Source organism: Scomber japonicus, chromosome 23 (assembly GCF_027409825.1).
Source record: "Scomber japonicus isolate fScoJap1 chromosome 23, fScoJap1.pri, whole genome shotgun sequence".
Classification (NCBI taxonomy): Eukaryota; Metazoa; Chordata; class Actinopteri; order Scombriformes; family Scombridae; genus Scomber; species Scomber japonicus.
This window is the reverse complement of record NC_070600.1, coordinates 12,899,183-12,926,554: the sequence shown is the minus strand read 5'-3', so window position 1 is coordinate 12,926,554 and position 27,372 is coordinate 12,899,183. Positions and strand designations below refer to the sequence as shown.

The following is a 27,372-nucleotide window of genomic DNA, read 5'->3' as shown; positions in this document are numbered from 1 at the left end:
AGATACAGTACAACTTTTAACTTCCAAACACTTTGACTCTCTGTAAAAGGTAAAAACAGTGTTGCAGTTCTTTGAAGGTAACCTGGATGTGTCTCACAGCATCTGAGTGAAGTTTAAATATTAGCAAACTTAGCAACTCATTTTATTCCTACTGCACTTTCTCATAAAACAGAACTCAGTATAGGGCAGAATACACACCATATTCACCTCAGCTTAATTATTCTAACTAATGGAAACAAGTAAACCCTAAAAAAAACTTTGAAACTAATCACATGACTACCTACTCTAACACAGGCATACAGTTATTCATGTAAGTTAATTGAAACCTATGAGGTGGAAGACTACAGCAGGTGTATAGCTGTTTTATTTTATTCTTCCTGTCTTTGATTGTAAATCGTATACTGATTTTCTCACCTCCTCCTCCTCCCTTTCCCCCTCCCCCTCCCCCTCCCCCGGTGCAAGTTGTTTTTGTGTTCTTATGATGTAAAATGTGCTCATATGTGATTATATTGCTGGGGTTTTTTCCCATTCCCACACTGTACTCCCACACAGATCACAGTCTGGGAGCTGCTTTTTTTTCTCCTCCTCTCTCCTCTTGTTTCTTCCCTTTTCCTTCCCCCTCTTATACTGCCCAGTCATCCGGTTATGTCTGTCTTATTGTATGTATTGCACAGTATGTTGTATATGTACTGACGGGGTGATTGCTGTAATTTCGCTGTACTTCTGTATAGTGACAATAAAGGTTTCTACTATCTATATATGTTTTTGTGGCACTGAACTGAAGGAATTGTGTGTTATTTTTTTCCATTTCTGTTGCAGTTTGTTATATTATATAATGTGAGCTCTGCTGTGCAATACTTGGTTTTGTTGAGAACTCACAATTTATCTATTTTACTTCTGCATCAGTAATCAGACTCACAAAACTGTAGAAGTGCCCACATCGGCGTCAGCCAGCTGTATCTTCAACAGGCATGCAAACATCTGTAAGAAGCAGGATCCGTATCACTGGTGAGTCTATTTAAGGTAATAGCTTCCCCTGGCACAGGCCATCTGACAGAGCTAATTACGATAACGTCTCGGCTGGGAGGCTTCTCACGCTGCCTGAGAAACCTTAAACATGGAGAAACAGGCTGTTTTTCACTGTTTTTCTTTCTTTGTTTTCCCTCTCAAATCACTGTTCCATTCCTTAAGCACTCCTAACTCCCAAACGGAGGCCTTTCTCATTAAGAGGATGGAAGCATTTCAGATTTCTCTTCCCCCTCCTCCTCCTCAACTTCCTCCTCCTCCTCCTCAGCACAACATAGCGGGGAGCGCTTGATTGACAGGTGAGACATTTCTGTCGTTGCCGTCTCTCCCAGGTGTCCTGTTGCCTCACCAGGTAATGTTTATACACGCACACACACACGCTCAGAGGACTGACAGGAACAATTGTGCACACATTATCACAAATACAAGTAAATACAATGACACACACACACTGCTACAGGGATATTGATGCATTTACATGTCCCAAAAGACGACCTATGAAAAACGGTAACTGATAATTGATTGACACTAAAAAATAATAGGCAGAGGGTGTGTTGTATGCGTAAAGAGTGTTACTGTAAAGAGTTTCTGCAAATAACTGGAGCTACAGTACCACTGTCCAGTGTCTGCATATACTGTGTTTATAAATGTGTGCATGACAGTGATGCCAGAGTGTATGTTGGGTTGTGCGGAGAAAGTTTTCATTTGCTGCAGCTTTTAAATTAAACTTGTCATCCAGCCCACCCCATCATTCAGTTGACTCATATCTATTCACATAGTGTTTTACTAAATACAATACCAAACCGGAAATAAGGAAATTCTCTATAAAACATATTATTCCCCTGAATCCTATTAGCAATGAGATAGAAAAGAAAAGAAAAAGAAAAGAAAATGAACTGCTTCCCCACGGGCAAAATTGGGTAAAAATGATATTTGAGTAAATGAATAAATTCAATACAAAAAATAATCTTCCTCTAAACTCCAAATTACATGGTTATTTGTGCAAGGTTTGGTATATTGAGGACAATTAAATATCTATCGAGCAATATCATTTCAATATGAAGTATCTGAGGAGAGAAGAGTAAAGTCATTGTAACTTTTGTGATACACAGGTCATCATGAAGTTTTTGTTATACTGTAGCAAAAACTGTTGGTAAAGTAATACTTTAGGTTTGACTTGGATTACTTTTATGGATGCTTATAGGTAAAATAAAATGACAAAAAAAAAACGAGATAATTTTACAGGAAAATGGATTTACCCAGTTAGAGCTCAGCTGTTTATAACTAGCACATCCACTGTCTAGTATTTGCCCATTGTGTGGAAGCTGTTAATATCAGTCTAATGTTAGCAGCTCTGTTGTGCCCTGTATTTGATATGGGAACCTTTACAATCAAGTAGCTCCAGATAACACTGGCCACAATATCATTACTTTTGTTAAACATGTGAATGTAAACATGTAAAATGAAAGGTTGAGCAACAGGGCATAGCAAACCATCAGTTGCAGTGTGCAGAAGCAAGGACACCAAAATGCATTTCTGGTGTTTTGTTTAAGGTAACATAAATTGATTGTGGGAAAAAAAGCACTAAATATAATACAATGGACACTGAATTTAGTCATTTGTGCATCATTATTATCAGTTTCATTATTTACTTATGTGAACTTCATTAATATGTTGGTTTGATTGAGCTTGATTTACCCATCCACCCATCTTTTGATTGTAATACTAAATAAGTTGAATTCCACTCTGAGATAGTATTTAGTATTTCAGTTCTAGTTTAAATGTGACTTCTAACAGTGATTGTGCAATGCTTGATGAATATGAATCAGATCAAGACCCTCTGACTGACTGTAACAACAGTATCCAGCCAGCAGATCGCTGTGCTGCATCAAAACCTTTATTCTCCATCCAAACAAACACACATGGTGAACCTTCTGGGGTTTTTTTTTCTTCTTCCAACACAAACACCACGCACACTCATGCACTTAAATACACTTATTTCAAGTGGGAAGAGGTGTGATTTTGCAAGGAGAGCAGTTTTCTTCAGCCACCCATGGTTTTCTGTTTCAGTGGTCACACTGGCAGCAGTCTGAGATTGGTAATTGAATTAGTGGGCTGGGGACAATGTGGATTTTTACCTCTGTTGGAAAGCATGTCCTGCTGACTGTCAGTAGTACAGTTTGTACCAGAAATGAGTGTCTACATTACTACTCATTACAGCAAAACAAAATGAACTTATGGAAACAAAGAAAGAACCTCTTCATGAGAAAATGATGTGAATAGTTTGTGTTTTCTTCCTTCTTCCTCCTAGTCTTCAAGCCCTGTGTGAAGCCTTACAGCTTGTGCAGTGAGGCACTGCCTTCTAACAAGAAAGGTCATTAGGTGCACTTTTACCTAACAAGGTCCCAGTGGAGCAATGGATAATCAGGTCACCTTTAAAAAAGACCATAATTCAAAGCTGAGGCTAGAGCATGAAAAGGGCACACTTTGTTTCCTGTGTGTTGTGTGAAACCTTAATGTGGGGTGTTCTGTTCTTGAATTCATTCTTACTGATGACATTGAGAACATTTCACTTTTTGGTTAATAAAAATCTCATGTCTTTGTTAGTCCATTCATAACAGATGTTTAACTCATTTTTAAGATGACTTAATTATTGTGCTTAAGCTTAACAAGTGTAATTGCACCGCAGGCCTACGAAGCTGTAAAATTAATCCACATGCCAAAACAGTCTACATGGGGCTCTGATGAGAGCAATACTCAGTAACTCAATAGTTTGTATTATATTGTGTTTTTTTCCTTTACAAAACCAAAAACACAAGAGCAAAAGCAGAAGCAAAAGCAGAAGGAAATGATTAAACAGTGTGTTTATCTGCTCTAATGTAAATGCCAATATTAGCATGCCCAGCAAACTAGCTTGACAAGCTTATGTGCCACTGTTATCATTGTTAACTGCTACGTGCTAGATGTGCTGGAATGGAAATTAATTAATACACAATACTGAAAATGACAGCCACTTAGAAGCCAATCATCATAATGAGCAAAAACATAACTACAAATCTGACTGTCAATTTCTGTCTCGTCCTGTTTTTCAGAGGAAACAATGAATTCTATTATTATATCATCATGAATTGTTTTGAAGTACCTTTGTAATCAACCTGCTTTTTCTCTATGCAGTGTTAACACATTCTGGGTGCTCTGTTTGTTTTCTCATAACTGCAGCAAGCTGTTGTGTACAGCTGAGTTTGGGCTCGAGGGATGTGATATCACACCTGAAGCACCCTGACCTAAAATACCCAGCAGTTTTTATATCACATCTGGTACAGAACTTGCATCCAGACATTATTTGCATTTGCAAGTGGGTGTTTTAGAACAACTGTATAATTATATAATCTGATTCGGTCAGTCATTTCATAAAGTTGAATTTGATCATAGAAGATTTTATCAATATGTTACATCAGCATCATGCCACTACCTTCATCAAGATCCATTTTTAAAGTTGCTTAAGATATAATAATTTAATGTAAACCAAGCTACAAGAAAATATGTTATTATGGACTCTCTTGTAAAATTAATTTAATTTAATACAATTTAAATTAAATTATAGATGTCTAATATACATAAAATAAATAACATGATATTAATTCAATAAGATAAAATAACGCATGAAATTAAAGAAAATTGAATGAATTAAATGAAGTAAAAACTGGTTTAAAGTTGCTTATCTGCTTATAAGTGTTCCACACCTGTGCTCTGTCACTTTTGTCAGTCTGATTTACTGCTAATAAATCACACTAAATCCATCCTGTGCATGAACCAGCTGTACCACTCACTGACTAAGTGACAACAAGGTCAAAATACCCACCATCTGCTTTCCTTCAGCAAACACTGGAGCACCCTTGGTGGATTTCAGACAGATTTACATGTGCGATGACAAACAAGTGTCGAAAGACGCGGCCCTAGGTCCCTCGACAGTTATCCATTTCATCACATTTGTTAGACAGCTAATCCACCCTCTGTTTACATGAATCAATTGCCTGACATAAAATTGTGGTTACAAACATCTGCTTCAGGTGGGGTTTCTTGCAATTCCCAGGGTAACTTTGGATGAGTGACAAGAAAACTCTAGAAAGTATGAGAGATGCTTTCTAAAACTGTAACATTTGATGGTATTTAAATCCAACATTTTCAACAAGGGGGCATTTTGTGGCATCTAAAACAAACTGCAAACATACACACACACAAAGAATTTTACACCTTATCATCCGGCTTCTGTGTGTAGGGCACATCATCCTCCAGTAAACGCAGTGATTTGTCCTTTCACTTTGCCTTCAGCATTATTGACCATTCCTCTCCAGCAAGAATAGATTCACTGATGTAGTCTCTTTCTCTAGCTCTCATGTATTTTTGAAGATTGGACATTTGGTGGGTTGTGAGTTGTTACAGGTGTACAGCAAGGGAATTTCTGCCCACTTTTCTCTAATATCTTTCTCTTTCTCTTTCATTCACTCTAACAGTCCTTCCAGGCGTTCCCTCTCTGGCAGCTTGTTCTACAGCAACATCTCTGTGGGGAGATCGCCGCACTAACTGAGGGAGGTTGAGGGATAGGGCAGAGGAGACTTAAAGGATACATTTATCACAGTGAATATGATGATTTCTTTAAACTAAGTTACCTGTGTGGTAGAAATGTGCAATTGTTTTTGAATTTTGTGCCCTGTGACCAGTAAAGTTATTACAATTCATCCTAAGAGGGACTCTGAATATCTGTATCAGTTCTCATGGCTGTTTATCCAATAGTTGTCTACTCTTGTCACTCTAAACCAAAAATGTCGACCTTATGGTTCAACAAAGTCAGTAGACATCATCCTCTGAGGACCATGAATGTTTGTGCAAACTTTCGTGGCAATCCATCCATTAGGTGTTGAGATATTTCAGTCTGGACCAAAATGGTGGCCAATTTTACTAAAATGTGCAGGGAAAAATAATGTAAAAAACTACACAGTAATCTACTATAAGCCACATATAGTATAATAAGCAGGATACAGTACTAAGCAGGATACTGTACCAGTCAAAAGTTGACTGGTACAGTATGTATGTGCCGTAGTGCTGATGTCTGCAGGGATGATCCATTGCCAGAATCTGTTACTAAGGAACAATATATCTTGACGATTCACTTGCAAAATTGTAATTTTTTCATTAACTAGTAAATGATGTGTCTGCTTGTCAATGTATGCATCCATCTATCTATAGATCATTGAAGAACAGTTAACCTGCAAAGTGATCACTTTCAAAGCTCAACAGGTCATCCTCACTTTTTCAAAAGCACGACCACCAACCTACACATTTGCAAAACATTCCTTTATTATAAATAAATCTCCTTTTTGTATAAAAACTGGCATGCTTCAACCATGGCATTTTACAGTTTCACAACCCAAGGCTACAACTCAGTTAGCCAAGACAGCAGGAGGAAACACACTCATCTCATTATGCAAGGGCGATCCATCAGACAACGGTGAGACAAGAATGAAAAAATCGTCACAACCACAAAAATACTTACAAGTAGAGAATAACAACAAACATGTTTGAGTCTCATAGATTTTCTCTTACATTTCTCTTTTTAAATATCTTTTTAAAATGTTATCTGTTAAATCTCTTTCCCGGCCCAACCTTTCCCCTTTTAAATATAATGTCTACATGATTTCTGAGTGTTTTTATTTATTTTTTTCTCTTTTTTATTCTTTTTTTTGTTGTATGTTTTAATAGTTATTCTGTCCACCACAGTGTCCTATGGTATGTCACTTTTTTTCTTGTTGTCTCTTTTTTTAATTATTTTTTTTTAAAACAGGTAAGTTCATGGTAGGACCAATGAGCTGTGAGCAGCAGGAAAGCAGGCACACCGACTGGCTGTTTATGTGGTCCCACCTCTCTGTGGTTTGATGCGGAACAATACAAAATGTCTCATGCTTGGATTCCATTGGGCGCTCTGTCTGTCCGCCTGTTCCGATTGGCTAAGAATGACGGCTCCTTCTTTCACTTGGCCCTGCCCCAAGACGCGCCTCCTCTCCTCTCCTGTCCAATACCCCCTCTCTCCATCTTCTGTGGTCCCTTCAGATGGCATGATTGCTGTAGCTGACATATGTCGTCTTAGTTGATGAAGCTAAATGAAGAAAGGAAGGGGGAGAGAAGGAAGGGTGGGTGGAGGTGTGTAAAGATGAGTAGGAATAGCAAGTGTAGGTGGAGTAGAAAGAAGATGACCAGAAGAAAGAGAAAGTGTGTAGTGATGAAAAACAAATGAAGTGAAAAGGGACAGAAAAGGACGAGAGGGAAAGTAAATGAAAAGAGACACATTGGAGGAAGGGTGAAGGGGGAAGAGGAAAAGAAACAGGAAAGAGCAGTTAAGAGCAGATTTTGCTAGAGACGGTCACGTAACAGTGTCACATCCACAGTCCACCTGAGTTGTTGGGGCTTTTTGTCAAACCCATTATGTCTTGTGTCCCCTCAAGCGTTCCATGGTAAATGTCAATGTTTTTGCAGCAACCGCGGGCCTCTAACTGCGCTATTGTTATACTCTGATGCTTTCATACAACCCTTTCATTTATTTTTTTTTTCTGTCTTTCAACTGCCATCATACTGCTGGAATAATGGAAAAAAGACCTTGATAGGAAAAAAAAAGAAGCAAAATGTCATGTAACTAAAAAAGGAGCGACTCTTAAGCATGCATTCTGCCCCTCACTGTTAAATACACAAGGTGTTGCGTGCTCCATATACACCTTGTTAATTTGCAAAGTGAAGTAGCTGAGGAGATGATAAAGTGCTGTAACTGCTGGCTAAACGAATGAACTGTGACCTGTTCCCTTCACTGATGCTGTTAAAGTGCTGACAGGAAAACACTGTTTGCTTTCACAACTCTGTAACCTATTAAACACCTGCATATAATGTTAGAGCAAGCACAAAATGACACGTGTGTGATTACAGACATGCTCAAACACTACCTGCACACACACAGGACACCTGAATCCACATATAGATTGATGGAGACTTATATAAAATCATGTGTGCAGACTGTACACACACATACAGATAATCATGCATGAACACAAACTGAGACATGCTCATGCACACACACACATACACACATTCCTCTCATTCAGTCTGTTATTGCTGACATAGGAGAGCCACTTTAACACAAACTGGAGCTTTGAAGTGGATGTAACACAGATGTGGATGTACGTCACTGTCAGAGCTTGGTGAAAACGCGTCATGCTATTTAAAAACTGTCACTGTTGCAGCTGTTTGGCCGTGCAAAAAAGTCAGGCGTGAAATTAATTTTCACATTGAAAATAAACTGAACTCAATTAAAGCAAAAACACAAACTGCATATCTAGGCATAAATGTACCCAAGAGAAAATATCTCAAGAGATTGTGTGGCACTACCCTATTATGACACTAAAATAAAGTGAAAATACAGTAGATGCTTTAACCTGCTTTGGGAGGGTGAGAAAAAGTACCTGATTGAGAAGGCAAATTACAGGCAATTACACTGCATCATAGTCAAACATACATTACACTTTTCCAATTCATTTCTATTCTGTTTTAACCTCTCTAGAAAATGTTGTGTATTGTTGTGCATGAGAGTTATATGTTCATATGTATAATTATAAAATGTTACCATGATCAAACTAGTCAATTTCAATAAGAGCTATAGTCATTCCTGCCAACTTAAAGAGCACACCCATGTCCATGTACTATTTATTATGTAAACATTATATAGCACTATAGCAATTATATAGCAACGTTTTTTTTTTTGTCTTTCTTTAAAATATATTTTGGGCATTTTTTACCTTTATTTAGAAATACTATGGCATAGAGGCCGACAGGAACCAAGGAGAAAGAGAGAGGAATGACATGTAGCAAAGCAGTCCCTTGCCATCGAATCAGGGACGCTGCGATTATGTGGCATGTGTGGTAATCATTCAGTTACCAAAGCACTCCTTGTTTTTTTTCATTTTAAATCATATCACTAAACCTTACTTATTGTTAGGCCACCAGCTCTTGAGTTTTAATATAAATTACAATGAATAGAATATGCTGATGAAAGCAACAAAAACTAGTGAATACACTTGAAGTTTAGATTATTTTGTTAAATATCTGATGAAATAGTTTTATATAGTTGATTATATGTATAATTATAAAATTTTGGTGTTCTCTTACTCACTGTTGGTCTCCATGCTCTCACACAGTTCAGTCTTCACCTCTCCGTTGGGCCGGTCTCCTCCCTTCTGGGTCAGTTTCCCCGACATGGTGGCAGCTGTCACAATGGCCTGTATCATCATGCATCCATTCAGAAATCCATTAATTTTAAATGAATACTATTCACATGGTACGAGCCTATTTAGGTTTTCTTATTCAGTTCTAGTTCTATTTCTCAGTATTTGTTAAAGCTATTATCACCACTGCAATCAGTATACATCACATTTAGACAGTAATTTGACTTGAATAATACAAGTTATATAATCACATGAGACAAACCACTTCACCTTGAAGCTGCGTTTTCGTTTGGGTACATTCTGCTCGGGGTGGAAGAGGATGATGTAAACCTTGGGCATGTACAGCATTCCCAGAGACACCGAAGCAGACAGGTTGAGAGAGATGGTCAGGGTGGTGGTTTGGATATACATCTAGAAAAAAGAAAAGAGGGAGAGGGAGAGAGAAAGAGAGAAGAGAGAAGAGAGTCATTTATCATATTTCAGGTTGTCAGAGTTAGTCTGGGTAATTGTCCAACTATAGAATATGTCTGATGAGAGGGAGAGGAGGAGGACAGATGGAACAGAGGGGGAGACAGGAAGTAAAGGATGGCCTAACAAGGACAAAATTAGCAGAAAATATATGTGGTGACAGCTACAATGAGATACAGGCAGGTACATCAAACTGTATATGAAATGATGGCATCAATAAAGTTGCTTAATTAACTGTGTGCTCCAGAGAGCTCGTCTCTTTGTCTAAGAATCTGAAATAATCCTTAGCACTTTTTTTGGCCAGCTGAAACACCAGATGGGTGTGGTTTATTGCATCAGCACAGTTTAAATAGCATCGGGTGGGTTGATGGAGAAATACACTAAACTGACTTTCAGATGAGAATCCAGTGGAGGACAGTTGGCCTCAAGGAAAACTTTCTGAGCTGCTGGTGAACTGCAGTTCGCCCCTCAAAAAAACATCACTGTATTTCTGTATTTATTCAGTTGGGAGTAAGCTGAATGTCAAGCAGACAGATACTGTCTTAAAGCCTCTTTCACACACAGTTCCTGGTATATTACTGAGATAACCTCCCAGGCATCGATAATAATTTTCACCATTCACTTTTGACACATGCCATGGCAATGCCGAAAAAGAAGAATATGGTGTTCAACTCCCATAAAACTCAACAGAAGAAAAAGAAGAAAATGAAGAAGATGGGGTATGTGTCAGAGGATTATTTTCAGGAACATGGCTGGTGAGGAGCTGTTTTTGTCCAGTGCCTGTGTTCTTGAAATGTATTTAATATTCATCAAGTTTGCAGGATGTATGTTTGCCCGTAAAAGCATCGGCATGGCTCCCGTAAGCAAGTTTCGGACATAAATACATCATCAGCCAAGTGTAGTAATTGGTTTGTTCACTCCACGTGAAAACATCTTTCGTCAGATGGACATAATGTGTCATGTGCCTGTCCCTGCAATGTTACTGCCTTCATTCATAAAACAGCTATACCGCCATTTTCCCTGAAGTGTTACTAGGTCTTTAAGTGGGAAATGTTTTATCGGTATCTCTAAATGTTAATCCCTGCTTCCATTCACACATGACCCCATGCAGGAAATGTTCCTGAACATACTGTAGCATGTGTGAGACGGCATGTGTGAAAAAGGGTTTATATAATGAACTGTGTGCCAGGACTAGTGAAAGGATATAGTGAGCAGATTGAGGGATAGATATTATGACACTTACTGAAGGGAGACAGTCAAAATTGTTATGTACACTCTACCAAATAGGATTATTTTATTATACCACATTGATTCTGCAAAGTAAGCTGGAAGACAGTTATAATGAAACACTAAGACAGTCACACACACACACACACACACACACATATAGACACACTGCAGTGGACTGAGCACCAGTCTTCAGGTCCTTAGTGAGTTTCGGAGAGTAGTCTGGAGGAGGACAGATGTAATGACAGGCTTCACCCACACCCCTGACACAGCTGACAAGCTCTCAAGACATAGGGCTTATCATGCAAGCACTGTCTATGGTTTACAGAGACAGACAGAAGAAGGGAGGGGTGTGATGGAGGGAATAGTAGAAAATGGAAGGAAGAAGCAGAAAGGCTTGGAGTGAGAAGAAGGGAAGAGAAGAAATGTGAAACAAAAATAGATGTTATGAGAGAAAACAGAGGAGAGGAATTTGATTTGAGGAGACACTGATCAAGTGAGAAAGAAGGAGAGAAACTGCAATAAACACGAAACATTGTCAAAAAGTGCACGGACACGCTGACTGAGGCACTGCTGGCAAATACAACTTGACAAGAAGCAGGGAGTAGAACAGAAAGAAAGTCAAGCTGGACGGTTAACACTACACATATTGGACAAACAGTTTCTGGACATTACACTAGGGCTGCAGTTTTTAAAGTTTGAATTAAACCTCATATTCCAGACAGCTATCTTCTTTTCTTACATGCTAACATAACTACACATGTATGTGTCTATAAATACATAACATATCAACTGGATATCTGCAACTACAGAAACATCAGCATTCTTGAGGGACTCCAAATAATAGTACTGTACAAAGATACTCAGCAGAGTCATTTTGGGACAGAGTTAAAGGCAAGCATGTGTTCACTTTTCTTTTTTTAATTTGTTCATTTAATTCAGAATTTATAATAGGGAGTAAATATGCCTCTAGAAAATGTTTTATTTAACACATTATTATATGTGGGGAAAAACTGGAAATTGTAAATAGACATAACAATAAATAAAGAGGATGTAACCTGAGGATTCTCAATCAATAGTAACAGCCCTGAGCTAATCGAACAAGAAGACACTGTGTTTAACCAGAGCACAAATTCACTGTTATGCTCTACAAATAAAACAGTAACAATAATAAGCAGTCACAGTGGCAGAATTTTACAAAAAGGGCAAATTTCTCAACAGAACTGGAATATTATGATAATGTTCGACTTTAAATAGGCAAAAATAATTAAATTGCAGAATAGTATAATTGACAACACAATAATACAGTAATCTAATTCTATGTAAAACACTCTGACCAAGAACCTTCATTTTTTATACTACTTCCTTGTGCTGTGATGTTAAATGCTTTGTGAGAGCTCCACTTTGTTAAATTGCCTTGTTTCGGTCAATATGACTGGTAATTCAGTTTTACCTTCGTGTTGATTTCCAGTTATATTTTGCATACTTTTCTCTCCCTTTCTCTCTCTTGCTCTCTATCTTGCCCACGGTTCACACCTGATTCAGGTTGAGGTTTTCATTCCTTCTGCCACACACACACACATCTGCCTGAAGGTCTTAGTTGATAACTATGACAATAGCCAAAGGGAAAGGAAGGTGCACAGCCAATAAACTGGAGGAAAACAGACACACAGACCACACACCAAACCCCAGAAGACAAATTACAATATGTCTTGCACATAACAATATACAAACCAACCTGAATTCATATAAACAGTACTTGTATGTTAAGAGTTTGTACATATTTTTCCCCCTGGATGATCTTCCTATAATTGCATCAGTGTGTTTTGACCAGAGGTAAAGAGCTCTGCCTGCAGCTTCTCTACAGGCTCTGAAAGCAGTTTACAATCCACTTTCGTTTGCTGACTTTCACCTTGACCAAAATATTACACACAAACAAACACACACACACACACACACACACACACACACACAAAGCACAGACACAACACTGAACTTTACAGTTAGGTGAGACAGATCGCCAATTAAGCAAGAGGGAAAAGATCACGAGAAAGAGAGAGAGAGACACACAAAAGGGGATTTATGGATTCATTTGTACTTTGCCATATTGTTTCTTTTTCACATCTCCTGCCAACAAATTGCACTTGATTGAACTGTACTGATACAGGGATCAGTGAGTGGTCGTATCAGAAAGGAACAGATGGAGACAGGAAAACATGTTTTCAGTAGGAGAGGGAGAGAGAGAGAGAGAGGAGCGGAACTGAGATGGAGAAAAAAGATTGGATGAAGAGGAGAAGTGAAAATGGAATAACAGAGAGAAAAAGGCGGCATAACAGTGAAAACGAGAGGAAAAGAGAGATTCCCTTAAGCAGTGAAGTTGCTCTTATCAAAACAGCATCGAGTCCGATAGCTGCTTCCATTACATCTAGCCTTTGGTTCAAAGTTATGGCTTCCAGCTGTTATTTACACACATGCACACACACACACACACACACACACACACAGACGCAATACAGATTGAAAACTCTCCTTCTCCACCACCTTGCCTGTCCACAGATAATGGCTAAAATGTGAGCATTGGAAGAAGCACTCTATTATCCCAAAAGTCAGACTCGGAAAGTAGACGATTAGCCGTGGATGGCTGCATACAATGTGTTCCCTTAAGGTTTAAAACATTTACAGACTCAGGCTCTCTGGTCCATGATAGGAAGCAATTCAGAAAAAGAAACAGAAGGTGAGGGATGGAGTGATGGCTAATGTGTTTTTAACACCTGGGGAGAGAAGAAGAGATAAAGGACTGGGGAAACTGAAACTGAAAGAGGGGAGAAATGTACACTAGAGTTTTTGGACAAATATTTAGCTTGGTGTTGTTTACCTTGAAGTAATTTAACTTAGCAGTGCTGCACTGATTATGCAGGAGTGTTTTATTGTCTTCTCTCTGGGACTTGTTTTATTTTCTGTTCATAAGAAAATTGCTCATGTGAGGATTTTTGTCTGCTGGACACCTTGTTATTTTTCAATTTGTGCTTAAAGGATAAGCCCGCTGTTGTTCAGCCTTATTACAATGTTGATCACCATCATTTATCACTGCTCATTGCACAACTTTGCAGGGAGCTTTTTATATTTCCAAGCCACTTAAAATGCAACTGTTGTATATTCTGCATGAGCGAATTCTGAAAGAGCATCCATACCGAACCTATTTGCAAAACATTATGTTACTTAGGTTGTTGTTTTTTTCTCTGTGACAATGATTACTGAGTTTTTTGGCCTCCTTAGACATTGTAGGACACAAAAAGAGGAAAAAAAATGTTGTGGAAGAAACTTCAAATGTGAAGTTATTTGGAGCTGTACACAATGTAGCATATTTGAAGTTACTGTGGTGATCCCACATTGCTCAGATGGTGGTGGCTGTTTTGGCTGGTTTCCAGGGCGACAGCAGAGGATGCACTGAACATAATCAGGCTCATGCTTGGAAAAGACAGGAAGAGAGAAATGTCTCAGTCAGTCTGTTGAAAATTGAAAGGTTTTGAGTCAGCCAAGCTGGGGTTTTTTTGTATGCAGGTCACAGCGAGGCCAACTTCTATTTACAGATGATGTTGTTAATATATTTGGAGATCGTATATTTCTGGTATATTTGACAGGATATTGAAATTTCTTTTCTCACAACAGTCATTATTTATGATAGGGGACCACCAGTAACATTAGCTACTCATGACAACTAGGTTTCTGAATGGGAAGACTTTTAAAGGGTCTGTATGTGACCAGTGTGTAGATGAAGGAGTGAAATGTGTTTGATGAACTCCCTGATGGATTTAAGGATTCTCTTAGCATTAGTCCTGGTTGCTTTTCTGGTATTTATAACATTTCTTGTCCAATTTTTCAGACATGCATCCTTGTGTTGCTCTTTGTCCACAACATGGAGGTGTAGGCGAGTCAAATTTGAAAAACAGCAAGGTAAAAGTAGGGCTTAAAGACCTTAAACCAGGTATTTATGTGAGAGTCATATTTGTCTATTGGTACTGTTATGTTTTTACCTGGTTAAATGTAGGTAACGCACACACACGCACACAGACACACACACACACACACACATATTTTTTGCAGGCCACTGTGAATGTCATCTACACTGGCAGTGAACATTCCAACTGAAGCTTTAATATAATAGCTGCTTAAGAATGTACTTCCTGGGAGATATGACTGATCCTGAGAGACAAGCTGAATGGTAGTTAGGGCACCCATCAATAAGTGTAGAAAGAGCACTCTTTTTTCCACAGAAAACCCTCATGATAGCTAATACTGACACTGTTGATGGCTATTCTGGGTTGCCTTGGCTTTACTATAAATGGCAGTCTGGAAATAGAATGTACAGTTAACTCTACATCAGCAGCCAAATAATTAACCAATCTTCTGCAGACATTGCAATTTCCACACAATGATTTATACAGAGGGGGGATATATGTGACATGTACACATTGAGGTAAAACCTAAAACATATAATAAAGAAAGAAAAGCACTCTCATGGATGCTGTGCACAATTTGCAGGCTCCTTATTTTTTCCAATACACATTTTAGCAAATATTCTAGCTTTCAGAGGATCTACATTCACTGAGAAACAATGCCAGCAACAGTGAGGTAACAATGGTGTTTATCACTACCTTTGGAAACAGGGTTGTAGAGGATTTCTTTAGGCATCAAGCAGTTGGAACACAGACAAGCATGCATTCATGTGAACTCGAATGAGAAGCATGACCACAGAAACTCACATCAAACACATAAATCCCGGCTTGATATGCCAATGCACAAAGCATTATCGGTCATTACACTACTTGTGTGATTACTGTATCTCCTTTCAAACATGCCACAGAGCAAGAGAAGGGGTGGTGAAATCAAAGAGCCCTGGCCAGTAGCATTCCCAAACATCACCCGGCATCAGAGACAGGAAAGACAGAGAAAGAGAGACAGATGGTGCGATTGTGAAAGACAGTGTGGGTAAGTGGGAGAGAGGATAAATAAAGGAAATAAAAGAGAAGGGAAAAAAATCAAGAGACAAGAGAGACAAGACAAGAGAGCTGGGGGAGCTAGCAGTGGCTGAAAGGAAGTAGAAGTGGACAGAGAGATTAAGAGATAAAGAGAAAGGCAGCAAAAACAAAGCAGTGCAGAAGGACAGTGACTGAACTGAGGAACAAAGTCTTGTATCGCTTGCTACAAAATATTGATAGGAACTAAAATGAAAAGAAGTTTTGCATTGGCATCCGCCCTTCACTTGGACACTGCTGCAAAGAATCGCTGTGTATTTACATCAACTTGAACTCGTCCTCAACTTTCTGTTGTCACGGCGCCACTGAGTTCTCTCGTCAGACATCCCTATGCTCTCAATGGTCTTCATGTCTCCCGGCTCACATTTGAAATAAATGGCTTCTGGCTGCTTTGTTTCATGTCTGGAGTCAGCATGCGGTCAGACACAAAGAGAGATATCGGGATATAAAAAACAGAAAGACAAGAAAAGCATTGTGTGTGACATCTTCTATTCCCAAAGACGCCTACTATCCTTCCATCTCCTCGCCATTCCCTCACTGTAAGATAGTGATCGTGCTATCTCTAATGATTGGCTGACACTCAGCACTGCACTCCCTCTGAAAGGTTCTCGTCTTCCCTCGCTCCGTTTTTTTTTTCTTCATGCTTCTCTATGTCTGCCTCTTAGTCTCCTCAAACTCTCTCTGATTCTATCTTTCCGCCCTCTCAACCTCCTTTCTCTATTTGTCTAGCGTATCTCTCCATCATTCTCCACATGATTAAACATGCTACCGTCTGCACATGCTGATAATGAGTTTATGTGTCCTTGATAAGCGTCGGTCCAAACAGAACCTTTTTATGAGCGGGCGACTTTGCAGACTGCCTGAGGGTCTTACAGAACTTCACGGTCACATTTTGAGTCAAAATCTCCTGGTTGTGTGTGTGTGTGTGTGTGTGTGTGTGTGTGGGAGGGAGAGAGAGAGAGTCTTTCAGTTCCTCTAATTGACACCTCCTGTTCCTCTCCACTCACACCATGGGACCACTCATCATTTTAATCACCTGAGCCACAGGAGGGTGAAGAGATTTTATTTATTTAGTTATTTATTTTTTGAAAAATGGGACCAGTCCTGACAGAACCGGTGTGTACTACTTCTGCAGATGAAATATGACATGTTTCTTTCTGATTTATCAGAGTAATCTAACACATGTCAGACTTAAAATTAAACTGTTTCTAGTTTTAAGATTCCACCTTCTATTGTATTTTCCATCCTTTAGCTGCAAGCTGTGTTTCATTACACGTTTCATTTACCTGATGCATTTCTCTCGAGAAACTTTGGAGTAGGCAGTGAAATGCATCACCACGACCACGCATGGATCACTACAATAATAAGCTGCTTAGCATTACAGCCGTGTGACAGAAAACAAAAGACCTGAACAACTGGGAGTATTCATTGTTAGTCATGCCAGTTTCACAGTTTTATACTTTCTTAGTGATCTATCTATCCATCCACGTAACAGAAGGAAATGTATTCATATTGCCAATGTCACAATTTAGATACATGTCACAGTGCGGCTGTGCTTTACTTTAAAGTTAAGTATTTATGTGTCTCCCTGCTGAACCTATCTATATTAAAAAGATTTACTCCCAACCACAATAAAAGCTGGAAAAGAAAAATGCTCACAGTTTGTAACCTGACGGGCCAGATGGTTTGTTACACAAATCCATCTGAGAAGTTGTCCTTGGAAACTATTTGGAAAAGAGCAGGCACTTTCAAAAAAGACTTGGCAGGTGATTGGATGAACCATCTGTCTATAAGCATCTCTCACCGTTTTACCTTGCGAGGCAGCTGCGAGATGACGCAAGGATCTTCATAGGCTGCTGATTGGTCTGAATCACCGGTAGTTCGGACAAAAGGGTATAACTTTAAGACTGACGAGATGGATTGTCGCGTGATCTCAGAACAGTTTGGGCGTCTTGGTATAACTTCTAGGGCCACAGTGTGGAGTTAACATCTACACAAAAGTTACCCCAATTACAGGAAGTGTTCAGTGGTCTCACTAGGAACCCATTTTTGTCAAAAATGAATTAAGGGTGAGAGGAGTAGGTGGCTTTTAAAATGCTTCCATATTAAATTGTTAACGTGGTTTTTTTTTTGTGATTCTCAATTTCTCACAATCCTTTTTTTCACAGCTTGTTAAATCTCCAAGTTGAACTCTTCCACAACGCCCATCACACGTTTTTCCAACATGTCGCTGTGATGAAAAGCTCTCCTTTTTTAAAAGACATAAATAACCTCTGACACAGGACTCTCCACCATAATATTTTAACTTTGTGTCAGTGCAGTTTAATTGGGCCCAAGCGTGGTCACTGTTGTCCACGAGTGCCTCATTATCTTCTATAAAACAGCACTTAGAGATATTTTTTCCTCATCTAATCCATACTGGTCTAAGGTCTGTCTGTGTCATATAACAGTACACAGAGTATTTCTTAAAGTAATGTTTTATCTGTGTTTGCTCTGCCACAGCTTGTTAGTGTAGCTCTTACTGACTTGCAGATCTTTGCAGGGCTTGGCCAGTAGTATCAAGTCAAATTTAGAGTTGTGCACAGAGGTCTCATTGTAATGCATGCTGTGAGAGTGGCCCTGTTGTGAAAGGCTTGCTCTCCTTCTCTCTCCCTCTCTCTCTCTCTCTCTCTCTCTCTCTCTCTCTCTCTCTCTCTCTCTCTTAACTGGCATGATAGTAACCCACTGTGCACAGCTCCAGCCAATTAAAATACCCAGCAAGGACTTGCATGGTGCATCATCAGTCAGCAGACTGCTGTCCAAGTGCTAGGGAAAAATGTGTCACACCACTGGCATGTAAAATGGATCCCTGCTCTTCTGTCATGGATGTTAAATGTGCCTATTTCAAAGGCTGATGTTATGCAATCTCAACATATATTGGTTTGGAAATGACACTAAACACACTTCTGACAGAAGGACTGAGTTGCACTAACATACAGTAGTCCCAACCCCCTTTTTAATTTAATTCTGATTAAATGAATAAATGAAGCAGAAATGAAGGTAATAAATTTGCGGTCTTTGTTTTCTGGCTAGTGGTCTCATAAATCTCTGCTTATTTAAATTCTGGTTTTGTTCACAACAGTCCTCAAAGTCTTCCAATATAACATTGTTTTGAAATTACAAACTGCTGGCAATGAATATGTCACCAATCCCCCTGGCCTTACAAAGTCATCAACATATTGTATACTCCGCAACTCATTGTGGACTAGACTTTTTATTCCTAATTCAACCCAAATGCTTCCTGACACTTTCAGTAAGCGAGAGCCAAAATTGACAAGCCAACTTCTTCTCATTCATTGCCAGCCAGTGGATGGCAGGTTATTGTGTTTGCACAGCCACAGCTTGAAATGCAGCAAACTTTAAATTTCTCTCAGGATCAGCAGGATGAGCAGAACAGCCACTAATTAAAATGGGATATCTACATTGGCATCATTTATCAATTTTTCAATGTTTTTCATTTTGTCTAAATTATCTTCCTCGTGGTTGATTAACACTGCACGATTTGCTTTAAATGCAACACATTTGCATTCACGTGTTTTACAGTTCTTTCAGTTAATAAACTGTAAAAATAATCAGAATTTAAAAGTCATGTATTATGAAATGTTAATAGACAAGTAGTTAATCAGCTGTACTGGTTGTGTTGAGGCTTTATCTTCTCATGCATTTGAAATATTTTTTGCTTTGTCATGCAGTATTTGTATAGTCTTACATATGTATGGATGCTGGCAGCTACAGTGGAGGTGGAAAACAACAGCACACCTGATGTTTGTTATTCTAGTGTTGTTACAGAGATGTAAGTGTGATGGAAATGTTGCACCAGGCCTTGAAAGGGAATGTTGTTGAGAAGTTTGAATTTATAGCGTTCTTTGCTCGACTTTGCTCTATTGCTCCCCTGAGAGTTGCTGTGTATGTGCATTAGTCTGTCACTGAATGTGTGTGGCTTCCCCTACTGTATACGCACATGAACGTAGAGCACGCTTGTGTGTATGCATACGTTTTGTGTTAAGTCTGTGTGACTGCTTGCGTCTCTATGTGAGGTCCCCCCCGGGCGTCCCCCCACATCCTTCAACATCTCACTGTTTGATGTTAGGATCTGACACTTGCTGTCTGTCTCTCCCCATTTTCAGCCAAACGACCAAATCCCACCAGAACCCAGCAAAAGATTGCAAAACCCATCCCTTAAAAAATGAATGAAAAGCTTTCTTTTTTCCCCCCCCACATAGCCTGTTGAAGATAATCACCCCAAGGATTGGTAAATTCTGTCAGAATAAAGACGACATGAAATTTAAACCCAGCTGAGGAAAGAAACATTTTTCAGATGTTATCTTCTCTTTGTACATGTGCCATTGATACCTGTGCATTGCTAGGAGTTAGAAGTGTATGTGTATGGGAATATTTTGTTACATTGCATTTAAATTAGCAGTCGATGGGTGTTGGATTTCTAACTCATACCAAGAAAATAACATCCTGGTGGTAAACATTTGACATAATCCAATCTCTGGATGACAGGTGGCCTCACCCCAACTTTGTACAAGATTATAATACTAATTACTAATGGTTAACAATATGAATATTACTATGATACTGCCTATTGTATATATACATACAGAAGTACATGTTATTATTTATATTATTATTATTATTATATGCCACATACTCATTAAAACATCTTACCATATACAAACACAAAAACACTACTCACAACATACCCTAACGGACATATAATATCTTATTTTACAATAGTCTTATGTTTGATCAAATGTAACATCTGTGATGAGAAGTAGCTACTTCACAAAAGTAGCAACCTACCTTTTTTCTCTTAAGCACTCGATAATTACCACACTCCATACTGTATGTTTCTGATTAAATAATCATCCTGGCTGTGCTATAGGGATCTTCAATCAGGTGTTGGGTACTTGTGGTGTAACAAGAGGCTGTTAATTGTCCCTTCAATCATTCACTGTGTGGTTACAATGATTACAGTAATGCAATTTTAATTTAAACTTTCCACAAAATGGTCAAACCTATTTTTATTTATTTTTTTAAGTAAATGAACACAAATTTTAAGCTAGTGCTCACATAATCACATGCTAAATGAAGGGCAGTTTAATTATGTTCTTCATTTTCATACTTCCATCCTTTACTTGAAAGACGATGTTGAGATGATGTTCAATTAGCAGACAGCATTCGCATTTCTGACCACTTAACTTTAGTCCCGCATGTGGATTGGAATAAGAAAACAAGTAATTAAATATTTTTTATTTAACCAATTAGATATTTACATGTTTGTCTCTCTGACTTGTATCATTACACTTATCTAAAGCTCTCACACTTTTGAAGACAGCTGTTCAACTCTTACTGTAATATAGTACACATACCATGTTCTATGGGCTGTTAAAAAGCCTGTGACATGTCCTCCATTACTCTCTTTGTCTCTGTCTCTCTCTTTCAGTGTTTCAGTTATATCGGCCTCCTTTTCTCCAACTCCCTTTTTCCTTCTTTCATCCTCCTGCTTACTCTTTTTTTGTCATTGTTTCAGCCTCCCCCTCTCTCATCACATACCCTTACTCTCCATCCCTGCCATTCTCTCTCCCAACCTCTTCAGATTACTGCAGATTGATAACCCCAGTTACTCCCGGTAAGGATCCGGGCGGTCACTAGTTCTCCGCCGGGACCACAGTCGCAGCCATAAATCTGTCTGAAGACGGTGAGCGTTGACACCGTGTGTATATGTGTGTGCGCGTGTTGTGAGGGGCAGAGATAGATTTGTGAGGTAGAGAGATAGATTGTGTGTGTTCTTTATATACTCCTGAGGACCAAACGCAATCACGGGGAACGGGAAAAAATGAGGAATGTTACTCAAAGTGAGTCCATTTGCCATTCTTCACATCATAAAGAGGCTATTTTGAGGTTAGGACCCTTGGATCCCGCTTTGGACAAAGACAGTGTGTGTGTGTGTGAGTGTGTATGTGTGAAAGAGACAGAGAGAAAGAGAAAGAGAAAGAGAAGGGGAATGTGTCAGAGAAATGATATGAATGGGAGGCCTTGAGATACACTAAATTTATGTATGCATAGCAGCTTCAGTAGCTTAAACTGTGGATTCATTGTGTACAGCACAAGCAGCTCTGTCCTTCCATTACAGCATTGCAGAATATATTATGTTCCCACGCTTAGCCTGTATAACATACCTCACTGTTTCACTCTGTACTTTCTAATGTAGATCAAAATGTTCTTATCCATGCTTTATTTAATATTTCCATAAAAAAAGGACATTTTCCCAAAAAACTGAGGGCGGCTCTAAGTCCCGTGCTTGCAAATCTGAGGTTTTAACTGCATGATGCGAAAATCTCCTACACTGAAATACAAACATCACTCACAAAACAAAACAAAAAATACACATGCTGTTAAAATAAAAGACACACGCTTGCACATGCACATAGAGAGTGGGTTTGTAAGAAGCAGCAGGGTGGTTGCTTCTTCCTCAGTCGGAGGCAGGAGATAACAAGCTGACCATATTTAAGACATCTTGAGAACAGGAGAGGTGGCTCACACAGAGAAAGGAAGAGAGATACAAGAGAAGAGAGGGGTGGGAAAAAAAAGAGATAAAAGAAAGATGGTCCTCTGCCCATAGTGTCAGGCAAAGGAATGATGCAGCAGACACAGAGAGAGATAGTAGGAGAGAGGATGTACCCTGTGGTTAGGGCTTTACAACAAGCAGAGAGGCAGAGGGAAGCACACAGGCATGTATACACACACACACACACACACACACACACACACACACACACACACACACACACACAACCTTTCCCATTTCTGCAGGGTGTAGCAGAAGCTGTTTGGAGCCGGCAGTCTCTGCGTGGTAGCATGACCTATTTCAAAACAATACTTCCCTGGTCGGTGATGGTTAACAATCCCTTTCACTCTCTCCCTCTTTCTTGATGTATTGCTCACATTCTTATTCTGTATCTCTCTCTATGTCCCTTCTCTCTTTCGGTAACTTTCCCTTTCAATTTCTATCTCTCTTGCTTCGTGTTCTTTCTCCTCTGTCTTTTCCCCTCCTCTCTCTCTCTGGCTGCTGTGACTCAGAGCCATGTTGAGTATTCAGAGGAGAGGAGTGTGAGGGACAGGGCATGAGCAATGGAGAGGGATGAGACAGGGGGTCAAAGAAGAAAGGAGGAATAGGAGAAGTGAAGCATATGAGAAAGTAAATGTGTGCTAAATATGTCAGCTACACATTTAAATTTTTTTTTTTTTAATTTTACATTTAAATCCAAACAATTAGGTCTCAGTGTTAAATGCATTCATTCACTCCAGAAGCTATGAAGGAATGCTGCATTTCCTTAGGTGGAAGGTAATGCATTGCACTCCTTGTTATATTAGCTCAGACTGTGCCCTCTAATGGACTTTATAGGCTTCACCACTCTATTCTACTCTCACTGTACCACACAGAAGATCCCCGCTTCTTCAGCCTGTAAAGCCTGACTTATAGGAAGAGGCAGGCTGATGGTCTTCTCACTCATAAAAAGTTGAAATAGTATCTCAAACACACACCCAAGGTAGGCCATGGACAGGAACCGGGAAAATGACAGAAGGAGAAAGCTATAATGATGCACATAATGATGTTGAACACGACTTTATATAACAGTAGGACAAAAAAGACTTCTGCTGATTGACTCTGAATATAAGACACCCCCCCCCCAATAAGAAAACATCTTCAAAACCAGACCAAAACTGATCATCATCAACCAGAAGTCAGTGGACGACTGTAGAAAGATCAACAAGGCTGTTCACATCTGACCTCAGAGAAGATTAAAATGCTCCCACATCAAAGCTGGACCAATAACTTGACTAGGCCGATATATCATTATCTGCATGTATGTTGGCAGAATAGCAGCAAAAAATTGCAGTACAAAAAGGTCTAATTACATTTGAGGTCATCTGACCAGTATCTCCAGTTTTTACCAGAGAAGGCTGACAAGTTAATTGTTTAATTGTGAGAGGTCCAGCTCAGTATCTCAGTCCCAAATATTAAAAACATATATAATAATTACAGTAACCTTGTCTAGATTATTTGCTTTTGTTGTATGTTTATGTTGTAAAAAATACTATCGGCTGATATATTGTTGTTGTTTTCAAAATCCCAAATATTGATACCAGCAATGGCCTCAAGAAATTGTGTATTTATTTGGCTCTGTCCGACCACAGCTACCCTGAAAAGAAGCACTGAAGCAAACATGAATGAGTGTGATTGAATGGTGCCTACAAAATCCAGCCCCTGATACAACAGGCATTTGAAATGCTTTTGTTGGGGGGAGATTTCTTCAAAAGCCCAAATGTCATTAACAAATTAACCACTGCTGTGAGCATCTCAATATTACATAGCAGGTACAGGACATGTTACTGATCAACAAGAACATCTGATGTCATAGGTGTGCTCCTGCTTAGTATCTAAGTTATATTAGACACAAACTAATTTTAATTAATCATGTAAAATGATTACAGCAGTTAAATCTTACAGTGTATCAGGATACAGATAATATTAAAGAATGATTAGAAAGATGCAGTGCACAGCAAAGTTATTCCTAATGTGAGTTATGATGTGAGTCCATCTATGTTGTTGTAGCCCCCTCCTCCTCCCCCCTTCTCAAACCAAAATCTACATAGCTGTAACACCCCTGCTTCTGAAACCAACCTTATGCCCTTGGTAGAGCTCTCCTCATTAAAGCCCCATCAGTGAGTCACATCATTACCTGTTTATTCCTTTCACTCCTCTCTCTCCTCCCTCTCTTCTGCTCTCTCTGTTAGCCAGCCAGCTGCCACATACTCCAGAGGATATTCCAATTAGAAACAACACACACAGACACACAAATGTGCACTGGTGGATATTCCAATTAAATACAACACACCAGACAAACACACTCAAACGCAAGTACGCATACAGTCGCTGGTGGACATTCTAATTAGCTGAATAAACATGGCATGGATGCTGCTCAGCCCATCCACTAAGACAGGACGCCTCAGCATGTCGCATAACACACATACATAAAACAGGTATGCACACACAGACATACAACACATGAATGGATATGCATGCTTATAGAGGCATAAAAACACACCCAAATGGCTTCTGCAGCCACATGAACACACTCTAAAGGTGCAATAATGCAAACACATCAGCACCTACAGTACAAATGGTCACAGCACAATATATGTGAGCTCATGCAGGACTCACAACAATAAGCTGCCTCAGTGTCACACACCAAAGTTGCTTAAAAGTCAGAGAAACTGCCCACAGACTGGATTAATGATAACAATAACTTCAATCTATATAGCTCCTTTCAAGGGACCCAAGGACACTTTACATATAGCGAGGCAGACAAAACAAGTAATACAATAACAGAATATAGTAATAACAATGACTGTCGGGAATGAGAGAATCAATTAGAGACCATAGACCTTGGTGAACAGGTTCGTTTTCAGGACTTTTTAAAAGAAGAAGGTGCAGCGTTGTGGATCTGTGCTGGGAGAGAGTACCAATGGGTGGGGGCCACCACACTGATAACTCTGATAACTCTGTTCCCAAAAATCTGCAGGCTAATGTAGGGGGTGGAAAGCAGGCCCATGTGTGAGGACTGCAAATTTCACAATGCGATATAGGGGTGGGGGAGGTACTTTGGGGTAAGGGTAGGGCTGGGCGATAAAAGGTTAGCGGTATATACTGCGATAGACACGCAATCAATATTAATAAAAAAATACATTCGGTAGAAAGTTTGATAATTTCACTTCATTGGAAGAAACCACCGAAGAGAAAAAAAAGCAAAGCAAGGTTGGTTGCATGAACAAACTCACTTGCTACCTAGCAAATATAACTGTAAAGATAATGATGAGTGAGTGTCCACACTTATGAACTATAACGTCCTATAAACAACGGTGTCTAGCACGCGCTGAGCACTCCAGCTGTGTCGGCAGCTAATGAACATACACCTGTTATTGCTGTATGTTGAACAGAAAAATGATTGGGTGTTAATCAGAAGTATTTCAGACACTTGTAGCCGTGATGTTTCAGTATTTACAGACCAAACTGATGTTGAAGAGTAATGTGCAAAAGCGTGACTCGGGTGCAGTAGTCTATTTGCACACAGTGATAGCTCTGATGAAGAGTATTGAATAAGTAAAATGTGTTCTTTTAAAAGGTTTAATTTGAAACTCATAGCCTAACCCAATATACCGGTCCAGTTCAGTTAAATCATTCCCGGACCACTAACCATTAACTTGACACACTATTTCGGGTGTAATCTATGTGTTTTAATTGTGTTTCTAATAAAAGTAAATTGAGAAAGTTTTAGAGTATAAAAATATGTCTTTATAAATAAATATCTATTAGTGCATTCAAATGAACCAGTCTTTAATAGAAAAGCATTTTTCCCAGCATGAGACCCTCCAACATAAACCGTTTTATACACCGTTTTTTACAGCATGTGCACATTTATTTGAGTGCTTTTCATGGTTGTGTTGGACTTTTATTTTCCCTGTCTGCCTTGATTGATAACAGGTGGTCTTATTTTAAATAGGTCATTAAAAAAACAATAATTATCAATATCGACTGATATGAAATACTTTTATCGTGAAACAGTTTTCAGCCATATTGCCCAGCCCTAGGTAAGGGCATACAGAGATGTGTAGGTGAGGCAGATGGATTTTGTAGGTGATGTAGCACTTGACAGGGAGCCAGTGAGGGTGGATGAGGGTGAGAGTGATGTGCTGCCAGGGTTTGGTGCTAGTGAGAACGCTGGCACCTGAAATCTGATTATACTGGAGCCTGTCCAGGGCTTTGCTCGGTACCATACACAGGACTCCATCGTAATAATCTAGACAGGAGGTGATGAAAGCATGGATAAGGATCTCTGCCACAGAGTTAGAAAGTGATGACCTTAGTCTGGATATGTTTTTGAGGTGGTAAGAAGCAGATTTGATGCTGGATTTGAAGTGTGACTGGAATAAGAGGGTAGCATCCAAAATAACACCCGAAATGCAGACTTCTGGGGAAAATGGCGATCTCCAACCTTTAACAGCAGCACCTTGTTGCGTTTTGTTGCTATAGAGCTTGAGTAGATTAGATTACACATTTCACACATTTTTATTTTGTGCAGGCAGGTGACAAGGGACTGTGGGGGGAGCTGAGCGGATTGTTTAGTGCTGAGACATAGTAGTGTATCATCAGCATAGCAGTGGAGGCTTAGACCATGGTGGCAGATCTGACCAATGGGGAGTATGTAGATGATAAAGAGGAGGGGTCCAAGCACAGGGCC

At 39.3% G+C, this 27,372-nt stretch overlaps 1 protein-coding gene across 1 annotated transcript in view; it reads right to left on the bottom strand.

Moving 5' to 3' along the window:
* Positions 1-7,130: 7,130 nt before the first annotated feature.
* The window catches only part of grm8a (glutamate receptor, metabotropic 8a), a 229,371-nt gene continuing 209,129 nt past the window's right edge, over positions 7,131-27,372 (bottom strand). The window contains exons 11-13 of the mRNA XM_053343944.1: positions 9,561-9,701; positions 9,239-9,344; positions 7,131-7,180 (exon numbers count right to left, since the gene is read on the bottom strand). Coding sequence (XP_053199919.1) covers positions 7,131-7,180; positions 9,239-9,344; positions 9,561-9,701 — 297 coding nt within the window. The remainder of the gene's footprint in view (positions 7,181-9,238; positions 9,345-9,560; positions 9,702-27,372) is intronic.